Raw genomic sequence first — 12,009 nt, 5'->3', positions numbered from 1 at the left:
GAGGGTAAATAGGTGGTGAAAGTGAGAAAAAATAAAATTAAAGGCACTGATGGATACTTGTCTTAAAAGAAACTTGGGAAATGTTTATATGTTATTAGTATAGCATTGTTTAGTTATTTTTTTTTATACTCAATAGCAATTTTTAAGGTACGGTACAGTACTATATGTACATTATCATCAGTCAAAATATTTTGAATTTTGAGATAAAATCTGATATTTGCATAACTTTGTGATAATAATAGGAAATATATTGTACCATTAATGATGTCCTTTGTAAATTTATTATTGATAAATCTTTTGGATGCTAGTTTTGTGATTAAACTGATTCCTTTATATCTTGATTCTCATTCTCCATGCTTGAGAGCTAGTTAGAGGAAAATTTAATTTTCTGTTGATTTTAATTTTGTAAATTAATTAGAAACATTGCATCATTACAGAACATTTTAATTAATGTTCACTATTAATTATATTCCATTGTATCCACAGCATGGCTGTATGAGCTTAAAATGTACACTGAGAGGAGTGCGTTAAGTGAAGAAAAGTTCAACACCTCAACTATTTCTGTTTACTGTATCACTGATGATCTAAGAGCTCCAACAAAGACACCATCCATTTATGGGACACCCCAATACTGTTTGACTGAACTTCCATTTACTAATCTTAGATGGTAAGTATATTTACTTGACAGATATTGTCATTAATTTTAAATTCTTGATCACTGTATCTCATACTACATTATATCAGTAGTTTCCTATTTTATTCAGTGGATTCTATTTTAAATTCATGGTTACCACATTTTTGTATTGCATGTTGTAGACTGTATTCTTTTACTTTCATCACCATATGTTGTGTTTCATGCTTAGATAGAATAGAATGAAAAGTAGTTCTTACTGAGTAATTTTGCATTATCATTGATCCTTATAGATATAATACAATATTCTTTTTCTGTTTTCTATAGTTACTTCGTCCCTTTTATTTTTAATCTGTGTTCTTTGATTTTAAATCCCCTAATACTCTCATTTCTTACAGGTATTTTGCTATTCGTGCTGTTGATTCTGCAAACAACACTGCAAAAATTTCTAATGTGGTCACAGCATTTGTTCCGGATCCACCAACGAATCCACCCCCTACATCAACTGTGAGTGAGCCACCTTCAAATATACAAACAGTCATGATGTCAACTATAACCTCAGCAAATCCAAGGAATGCCCAGAAAGTTGGAAATGAAACAGAGGCTGACCAGTCAAAGAGTGCAGGTTATGACTGGAGAGTTTGGGTAGCAGTGGGAGTTGGCATTGGTGGAATCATATTAGCTGCAATAGTTGTTGTAATATGCATTTGCTGCTGTAAGAGAAGTCAGCAGAATGATGAGAAAGACCCTGATCGACCAATATACAAGATTTATGTCAATAATGCATATATACAAGAAGAGGATGGTGAAATCAAAGTAGTCAGCAATGGAAAGCTAATGGATGATAAGGAACCAAGCCAGGTAAGCATGTAATTTTTGTTCAATATTACCTTTATGTTAGTATCAATAAAAACAATTATCAAACTTATAATTTACAAAAAGCATTTTGTAATTTGCTGACACATTTGGTATCCTTCGGCAGTTTATGACATGCTGTCTTGCAAAAGTTATACTATTTTTATGTATGACCCTTGTACTTACTTAAGAAGAGGCCAATAACCTTTTTGTATCTACCTCTTTCCACTAAATTTGGGAAGTGCAGTTTGTACTTTGTACGTATTGTGACTTGAGTTCCATTGTCAGTCTAACTTGCCTGATTAGCCAGTCTCTTGAAGCTAGTCTGCAATCTCTCTTGCTAGATTGGTCAGTCTCTTGACTCTTCCAACACGGAGTCATAGGAAGTTTTCTTCACATTTCATCCTCAAGTATAGTGTAGGTAAATGGTGTTCAACATTTTTTCTTTTTTCTTTTGCAAATTTTTGTTATTGCAATGAAGTGGAATTGTTTCATGTGTTTGTTCTTGTATTTAATTAAATTTGATTGGTCTTTGGTATGCTTTGGTATCTTCATAGCATTTTATTACCATGTATCCTGGAGATTTTGAAAACATACTTACGTACTTCACAGATTTCTGCTCATAAATAACCATATTGAAATGTTTCCTACATATTGCTGTTGTGCAGTCAATATTGAAAATAACATACAAAAAAAATAGGTGAGAACAATTAAGACACCCTTGCTTGGGGCATAGAGTTGCATCACAGCCTCTCAGACTTAGGTGCTCTGTTTTCATAACACTATCAAGAAGATCTTGCCTTAGTTTTTACAATATATAGAAAAAAAGGGCCTCAGGCACTGGGTAGTTTGACATATGCTAAGGCATTTGTGTAAACTAATTCTGAAGACACAGACATAAAAAGTGATAACAGGAGTCCTTTGTTAAACCTTATGGGAAAGAGATTAGATATAATGTATTATTGCTTGGTTGGATGTACAGATTTTGTAATGAAGTGCAAGTTTAGTTCTTTATTGTTCTTGTGGTAGCTGTCATGTGGAATGTATACCATTACATAAGGCTAAAGTTTGTCTGAGGGCAAATCCCATATGTAAAGACCTCAGGTTTGTATGTTAAGAAAAATACAAATTACTTAAAAAAAATTTAATATTTATTTTGTCAGCGTGAAAAGACATTCTTTCTTGCTGTTAGATAAAAATGATTGAGCCTGAAACTTTATGGTAATACAGATGTAACCCTAGACTAAGAAACCTTTGCTATTGCTGATTGAAATGTAGCATTTGTTAATATGTCATACACAGTTTTTGTATTAGATTAATTTACCTGTTCTTGCTCTGCCATTTGTACTCTACAATAACATTCTTCAACAAAAGTAGGGTACAAAAAAGTATATTTCTTAAATATAAATGGGTACTTAGGTGTAGCTTTCAAATACAAATATAGTTTTATTTTTTTCAGACAATAATCTTGATGAGTTCTATTTTGAAGTGCAGATATTAAGATATATGTATTTTTTATTATTTTCTATTTTCAGGTACAGGAGTGGGTTAATTCCTTATCAAAGTTTGGTTCAAATGAATTTGGAGGAGATAATGGAGATGCAAATGCGGCAACCACAGAGGCACCCTTGGTTGAGTGTAGACCTAGAGCCTCCATGAAGTATTCCAGTCCAGTTCGGTTTGGTGTTTTAACCAATGGATCAATCATGAGGGAAACTTGTGCAAGTTCGTCATCCACATCATCATCTAAACCATCAGATGATCCAGCAAATGAAGATTTCAAGTATCGTGATTTGTCAGAAACTACCAGTAACTCAACTACAGATGGTGGAGCTTCTGCATCATCTGCAGAAGTACCACCACCTGCCCCTATCATTGATAACACAACTTCAGTCACCCTAAAACCTAATGGTTCAGCATTACCACCTCCTCCACCTCCTTCACAGTTCCATCAGCAACCCTTGGGAATCCCAGGACCTACAGTCATATCTATTCATCCAGGCCACAATACCACTGCCAATGGATACAGCAGTGATGAAGAGGGAGGGTTTAGACCAAGAACTGTTCCAGGCCCTGGACCACGGAGGTATCTTCCAACACATTTTTCTTCGTTTAGATATTTACCACCACCACCAGAATACAGATCAACAGCAGGAGTCGCCACTGCTACTGGGTCTATAGACTATCCACATCATACTATTTCACGTGCAACTGCAACGCTTCCCCACGGGACAGTACGTAGTGTCAAAAAAAGACGTCATATATCTTTTGTATAAAGTCATTCCAGTCTTTGTATAAGAAAATGCTCAGTTTAAACTATAAAACTTAGCTTAATAATATTTATTGACAAAGCTTTAATATTTCACTTGCACAATGATAAAACATTTGAAGGCAGTGCTGTACTTTATAGATTGTGATGACGTTTGATGCTTTAATGGTACAGTTTGCCTTAATATGTGTGGTGAAAATATTTTTATGCATCTATGGAAGTGATGAAGAGTGGTGCATGTTGCCAATATTTTTTACCATTATGTACTTCTTTTACATCACCTCTGTTAGGATGTGCACTATCTTTGATAGATATGTCAAACATAACTGTATATACAGTGGTGTATATGCAGGGCAGGTCTTACTTAATGAAAAGTATTACTTGTGATTTGTGATACATGTATAAAGAGTACAGTAAAGTAGTGATAGAGTTTTGTGATGTAAAATGCAGAAGACTGTTGTTAATCATTCAAGTTACTGTAGATACAGAAATTTTTGTAAAGAATTGGTTTTTGCATGATTTTATTAGAAACCCTGGTAGCAAAAACATATGCCCCCAGTATTGTTCCCTTCATTGAATTCTCTTCATTGAACATCATAAATGCAAAAAGTGAATCACAAAGCCTAAGAAATTCTAAGATAAAAAAAGTACACTGACTTAAAAACATTGTGAGTACATAAGCTTAATTCATTCATTCCTATTTTGACACTACTCTTTGAGTATACAGTAACACTGTTGAAATGCTGATAATAAGCAGTCAAGCTTATAACAGTAGATTTTAACAAAAATGCACCTCCAAGGCAATTTTCATGCAGTGAAAACCAATTTTTATGTCTCTCTAAACAATTGTACAATGCTTTCCCATTAACTATACAGTTTTGTCTTGTAAAATTGTAATATTTCTGTGATCACTTTTACCAAAGAGCAACAACTATACTGCTTACTGTTCTTGCAATTTTTCTTTCTGCATACCATATAGTAAATCACATTTTTCAAATAAAACCAGTCTCTAGAAATCATCTGGATCTACAGTGCTATTCTAATGTTTTGTACATGTATACTGTGTGCAACTAAGGAATTGAAGTTAGAACATCAGATCTCCATTACAGCTATAAGAATTTAGTCTGACATAAGTAAATTACATATAAACTTAACCACTACTGTACAATATAGCAATACTTCCTTTTCTATTAATGTATATACTGTAATTGAACAACTCACTTTTCATGTGTGTATGTATGATTTAAGCTGTTCCTCTAATGGAAATTTATCCTAATCTTGCCAAAGATGTTATAGGCTGACATTTTTGTGACACTTAGGCTCAGAAACATTCATTATTAATGTTGAAACTAAGTCACTTAATGAATCTTTGTTAGCTCTTGTAAAAATATGTATATATGTGTATAAATATATTTTAATTAAGAGTTCATTTTAATTCAAAGTATCCTTTAATCTAAAATTGGTAAAAGTTGTCTAGAATTTTTTGTTCAATGAAAGAATGTCCCAATTGCACAAAATATACTGACTTTGGTAAATGGTTTTTCTTAAGCAAATTGTGGTTCTCTACATCCCCCTTTCAATATTTTGCATGATTGAAGGGGTTGTCTGTTCTAATGTGTGTGGCAGCTGTGTGCCACATGGTAATTGGAATAACTTATTCTCAATCCTGAGTCATACCTTAGCCTCTTTACAATGGCATTTAGTCTTGGGTATGATTCCTTTGGATAAGAGAACACTTAGGCTTGCTTTCCTTTCTTTAGTCATTTTTTTTTTTTTGAGGGTTTTTAGATGGTATTTAGTGAGTAAAGGTATCCTTATGGATTATCAAGGAAGTTCCTTTCTCTGCACTAAGTAATTGTTTTGGACTTTGCCTTCCGAATTTAATAGTTGTTATGAAACCATCATTACTGTATTTGTTCAGTTGATGTGGAAATCCTGGAGGGTTTGTTTTAACTTTCACAGTTTACCAGATCCATGATAGTGATTTAGTAGTACTGTATTCCGATTTTTAAGATCGCTGTATGGGACTTTTAGATTTTATTTTTCTGATCAACACTGCTTTTGATTAATATACTGTTTTTATTTTATTTTTTTGCTGGTTTATCTTTAATATTTAAATTTCATATTGCTTAGTCTTTATGACAGCACTGACACTTTTTCAACCTTCATTGTCACAATTTTCCCATCTGAAACTTCTTCTGTACAGTATATCCATAGTTTGTGTATCTAAAAGCAAGTGTAAGACAGTTTTTCATTCCAGTGGCTGATGAACCTAGGTTGATGAACCTGTCTTTATTTACTGCTGCAGCATTGCGCACCTGTAGGTTGTTACTATTTTCTGTAGATTGTTAGACTCAGTGTACAGGTATGTAAATATTATAATATTTTTGAATTAATAGGAAATATATGTACTGTCGTATGATTTGTACAGCTGTAAATTGCTTTGCATGCATATAAAGACTCTATCATAACCTCAGTTATGATGTCAGTACAGTGTATTCAATTTCTAATACACAAAATATGCTCATGATAAAGTCCTTTCATCCCATATCATCTTTTAAACCATCTTAGATAAGCTACAAAATGTGAAGATCCAAAGAAGTTTTTTCCTTATAATGCCAAGTATGTATCCTTTCTCCCAAACTTAGCACATTTTAATATTTGTTTCCTAAGCAGTATTTTGCTTAGTAAACACATTATACTACTGAATATTTTGCCCCTGTCCAAAGGGTTCCAACATCAACAGGCCAATCTACATCTTGCCAGTACCATTTTCAAGGTTTTATAAAAAGTTGATTTTTTTTTTACCACCAATATAATGTCTGCTATTATGATTATTTTTTACCACCAGTATAATGTCAGCTATTATGATTATTTTTTACCACCAGTATAATGTCAGCTATTATGATTACAGGAAAAAGTTAGGTAGTTTTTATCCTTTTTAAGATCCAAGACAACTTTGTCAGAGGATATGAGATATACTTGTTTAGTTGATTTTAGTGGACAGAGGATATGAGATATACATGTTTAGTTGATTTTAGTGGACAGAGGATATGAGATATACATGTTTAGTTGATTTTAGTGCTGGTGTGAGGACCAGAGATTAAGACAGGTAGCTGGGTACTGATGATTTATTTACAGACAAACTGGGTTGACATAGACAGGTGCGGACGGATATGTAGTGCAGTCTGGCACCGCGAACAGAAATGACTCTGAGACAGTAAATTTGTGTTTTCTTACAGACATACATTTAGATATATTAAGGCGTACAAATTATGGAATTGCATGTGTTATACATCGGCGGAAAGGCCACAGAACGCTCTATCGGACGGAAGTAAGAACAACGTGACTTGATGATTGGGTTCGATGAAAATAGGGAAAAAGCGTTGTCCTTACAAATACTCCCCCCCCAAGACAATGGTTATGGAATAATTATTGGATGACAATCTTTGAGGCAGGGGGCGACCCCGTGTCCTTTGTGACACTTGTTGTGGGGTGTCATTGAGTGTAGAGTCCTTCGGTTTTGCTGACTGACAGGATGCCTCCCCTGGCGGTAGCCTGGGGGGTTCTACTGTACGCTGGGGCAACCAAAGGCGAGAGAGAGAGCTGCACTGTGTGTTGTGGTGGAGTGGGACGGGCCGTGGGGATCCCCAGGTGCGGCTGTGGCGTAGGTTGGGCTGAGGAAGTCCCCAGCAAAGCAGCGCCGTCCCGCGGGCAGAGCGAAACAACAGGTGAGCAGCGGCATCAGCAGGTCGAGGAAACCCACAGGTAGCGGCGTCGGCAGGAAGGGGAGGCCCACAGGCGTGGCAGCAGTGTCGGTGGGCCGAGGAGGACTACAGGCGGCAGCGTCGGAAAGGGTGAGCAGGTCCACAGGTGTAGCATTGACGTCAGGAAGGCCGAGCGAGCCCCAGGAATAACGGCAGCGTCGAGGGTTTGAAGAGGCCCACAGGCAGCGACGTCAGGGGGCCAAGCAGGCCCACATGTGCGGCAGCGACGTCGGGTGGGTAAAGCAGGTGGGTAAAGCAGGGTCTGGGTGTAGCAACGGCGTCCCTCAGGACAGCGGGAGGCAACACAGGCAGCGACGCGGGTGGGTTAAAGCAAGGTCCCTCGGTGTAGGCAAAGGCGTCGGCCAGGCAGGGGAGGCCCACAGGCAGCGACGTCGGGTGGGTAAATCCATCAAAGCAGGGTCCCTCGGTGTAGCAAACGGCGCGGCAGGCAGGGGAGGGCCCACAAGGCAGCGACGGTCGGGTGGGTAAGCAGGTCCCTCGGTGTTAGCAACGGCGTCGGCAGCAGGGGAGGCCACAGGCAGCGAGCGTCGCGGTGGGTTAAAGCAGGTCCCTCGGTTGTAGCAACGGCGTCGGCGGCATGGGGCGAGGCCCACAGCAGCGGACGTCGGGTGGGTAAAGCAGTCCCTCGGTGTAGCACGGCGTCGGCAGGCAGGGGAGGCCCCAGGCAGCGACGTCAGGGGGCCAAGCAGGCCCACATGTGCGCAGCGACGTCGGTGGGAATAAAGCAGGTCCCTCGGTATTGTAGCAACGGCGTCGGCAGGCAGGGAGGCCCACAGGCAGCGACGTCGGGTGGGTAAAGCAGGTCCCTCGGGTGGGTGCAAACGCGTCGGCATGGCAGGGGGAGGCCCACAGGCATCCCGACGTCGGTGGTAAACGCGGGTCCCTCGGTGTAGCAACGGCGTCGGCAGGCAGGGAGGCCCACAGGGCAGCGACGTCGGGTGGGTAAAGCAGGTCCCTCGGTTGTAGCAACGGCGTCGGCAGGCAGGGAGGCCCACCAGGCAGCGACGTCGGGTGGGTAAAGCAGGTCCCTCGGGTGTAAGCAACGGGCGTCGGGCAGGCAGGGGAGGCCCACAGGCAAGCCGACGTCGGGTGGGTAAAGCAGCTCCCTTCGGTTGTAGCCACGGGCGTCGGCAGGGCAGGGGGAGGCCCACAAGGCAGACGACGTCGGGGGGGGGTAAAGCAGGTCCTCGGTTGTAGCAACGGCGTCGGCAGGCAGGGGAGGCCCACAGGCAGCGACGTCGGGGGGGCCGAGCAGGCCCACATGTGCAGCAGCGACGTTGGGTGGGTAAAGTATGTCCCTGGGTGTAGCAGGTTCGGTGGGTCGAGAAGATATCTGGCGTCCCCCGGGTGAGGCAAAGGAGGCCGCAACGTTGGATGGATGTTTCTGAACCGCCGCCTGAATTTTGTGTTGGCTGACCAGCACCCAGCTACCCGTCCTCGAAATAAACGCCAAAACACGCTGGGAAGCAGTGCCGTGATTAGTCTGTTAATGGCGTTGGTGTCGTCCTCGCAGTGGAGTTTTCAGAGACCTAAACTGTGGCGCCTTATTGAGTCCGTTAAAGGTTCTCTGAAGGTGAGCAGCCGTAATTAGTCCGTTAAAGGTTGGGCCTAAACCGCTGTGTCACCAACTCCGGGAGGTCACCAGTTGTGAGGACCAGAGATTAAGACAGGTAGCTGGGTACTGATGATTTATTTACAGACAAACTGGGTTGACATAGACAGGTGCGGACTGATAAGTAGTGCAGTCTGGCACTGCGAACAGAAATGACTCTGAGACAGTAAATTTGTGTTGTCTTACAGACATAGATTTCGATATATCAAGGCGTACAAATTATGGAATTGCATGCGTTATACATCGGCGGAAAGGCCGCGGAATGCTCTATCGGACGGAAGCAAGAACAACGTGACTTGATGATTGGGTTCGATGAAAATAGGGAAAAAGCGTTGTCCTTACACTGGCTTTGATGTAGTTAACCATGAAAAACTTGCGTATGAAAGTGATCAGTAATAAGGAACTTAAGTATGAAAGCAATCAGCAAAAAAGAGGTGTTGATGGTAATTTTAGTGATCTAAGACCTGTCTTGTCTAGTGTTCCAGAGGAACTTTTGTTTTTAATCTTTACTTTTGAAGTAAATGTTGGCCCATGAAATTAGACAGTGAAGTACAGAAATCATGCAACTTAACATTGTTAAGATCTGTGGATATGAGGCTGAACTACATAAAACTAGAATTATTTATTTATCTCATAGTGTTCTTACTCTATTAAGATTAGTTTTCCGCACACTGTACTTGATTTTGAAGCTATTTTTCACATTTAAAGAACTCAAAAAATTGGTTCCTTCACAGTACAAACATTTCTCTTAAATAGGTGTATATGAAGTGCAGGCTGGTTCTGTCATTGAGAATATTAGCAGGGAAGTTAAAAGTGTGATGGAGTGAGGTGGCTGAGGGAAATCTTTACAACTTAGTACCTAAATTGACCCATTACTTTTTCTTTGGCTGCTGCAATGTTTACAATTCCCCATTTTATTGTACAGTGTACGTACTAATTTTGGGTTGTAGAGACTGTACTTCACCTTAAGTAATATTTATTGAGTTGTGTATTTGGCGTAAATGTTCTTTAGCATGTCTGTTCTTGAGTTTGGGTTTATGACTTAACAAGGTCAGATTATGAAAAGATGTACGTATGATAGGTTCATGACCCTTGATGAAATTTATCTTCATGTGTTTTGTGCTTACTGTAAGGGTCAACCAGGATTGTTCAAAGGAGTTTCCCTGTGTGGAGTGCAAAGGATGATATGCTGCTCAACAGCTCGAGTTTAGTTCCAAGTAAATTAGGAATAAGGATTTCTATTATACTTCCCTTCATTCTGAAGAGTTCTTCAGCTTGCTGATGTTGTTACTCCCTTTGATTGAGCAGCCTCCTTGTGTCACCACTTGATCCCAGTGCTTCTTTCAGAGTCGCAGGAGCTGCTGAAAGCTTTCTGGCCATCTTCCAAGAGGAAAGAAGAGCCATCTGTTTCCTCTTTCTTATTGCATTTGGCTTTGGCTGCTGCTTCAGGTACCATCCTTACATCGTTACAGATAAGCCTGTTTTGGAGAGGGTTGAGACATCATGACTTTCTGAAGTTGTTGTAACTCCTGAGTCCTCCATAAGCTCATTGCGTCCAAGTCATCAGCCAAAGATTAAAGACTAAGTGAGAGGCAAGGTCAGGGAAAGACAGGGAAATGCCATCATGGTTCTCCATGCTTATTTTCTTCTTTATGCTTGTCATCTCCCTCCCATTCAGCTTCCTCACCTTTGTATGATTGTTCTTAATCCTCAGATTTTTTGAGAGGTGGGAATCAAGTTTAAAATTCGTAATTTTTATAAAAGTCAACTAGCATACTAAGATATGAAACTTTCATAATTGTTATAAATTGAGGGTAAATTGAAACTTCTGAGGAATAATTGGTCTCTTTGTAAATTAGTGTCAGTGCTCAAATATTTTGAAAATATGACAAATTGTTTATGCCATAGTGTTTCTTGTACCTGTTATGTATGTTTCTTGACATATGTAACATTTAGTTATTATAAGATTTTCCTGTGTAAGTATTCATGATACAAGAAACGAATTAAGTGCAAGAAACCATTATGAATTTATGCTTTCCATCATCAGAAAGAAAAAATATAAGGGTTATTCTGTTTTACTCATTTCTTAAGACTTTTGGAACCATAGTATTTCCATCAATTTAAACTATTTAGTGGCTTACTTCTCAGTTTAAGTATTAGTTGGAGTTCATTTTTGTTCATGCACCTTTTCCATGTGTTTCCATCTTGTATTCTTCCATCAGTTTTTCAAGATATTTCCTACAACATGTTGCACATTATCTTCCTTATCAGGTCCCCAGACCTCAGTCTTTCTTCAACACTTCAATAAGTTCAGTTATTGTATCTAGCAAAACCTTGCACAAGAAGGGGCTCAGGACTGATTGCTTTGGTGATTAAAGTAAATTATTCCTTTTTTGGAGATCATTTAGGCACTAGATGATACGAGAGAGAGATGTAAGATGATGCAGTAGTCACTATACAGTGAAGGTAAAAACAAAGCTAACCAAAACTATTTGTAAAACTATTCAGTGAGAAGATTATTTTGATTGTACAAATGACCAAACTAGAACAAAGGAGTAATTGAGAAATAGGCTAATAAAAGCCATCATCATCAGAAAATTTTTCATGACTGGTTTATGAGGTTAGACATATGTATGGAGACTTCTTGAACAATTGCTTTGTAGCTGAATGTCCTTTATGATAAAACTAAGGTTATTGATGGTGAATAATCTAATGACTCGGTATCGAAAACGTTTCCCTTAACCAGGACCAAAACATAATTCTGATTTCAAAAGAAGACATGCAAAAAGAAAAAAAGCAATGTCTAGTAGTATACTTCATTCTAATGATCACAGAATCATGCAACTTAATTTAG

At 39.1% G+C, this 12,009-nt stretch overlaps 1 protein-coding gene across 1 annotated transcript in view; it reads left to right on the top strand.

The window, feature by feature from the left end:
• The window catches only part of LOC135210848 (uncharacterized), a 494,197-nt gene extending 489,034 nt beyond the window's left edge, over positions 1-5,163 (top strand). The window contains exons 14-16 of the mRNA XM_064243719.1: positions 487-667; positions 1,030-1,492; positions 3,022-5,163. Of these exons, the coding sequence (XP_064099789.1) occupies positions 487-667; positions 1,030-1,492; positions 3,022-3,762 (1,385 nt within the window). The 3' untranslated portion in view covers positions 3,763-5,163. The remainder of the gene's footprint in view (positions 1-486; positions 668-1,029; positions 1,493-3,021) is intronic.
• Positions 5,164-12,009: the final 6,846 nt, after the last annotated feature.

This window comes from Macrobrachium nipponense, chromosome 4, assembly GCF_015104395.2.
Source record: "Macrobrachium nipponense isolate FS-2020 chromosome 4, ASM1510439v2, whole genome shotgun sequence".
Taxonomy (NCBI): Eukaryota; Metazoa; Arthropoda; class Malacostraca; order Decapoda; family Palaemonidae; genus Macrobrachium; species Macrobrachium nipponense.
This window is presented reverse-complemented; position numbering and strand designations above follow the sequence as displayed.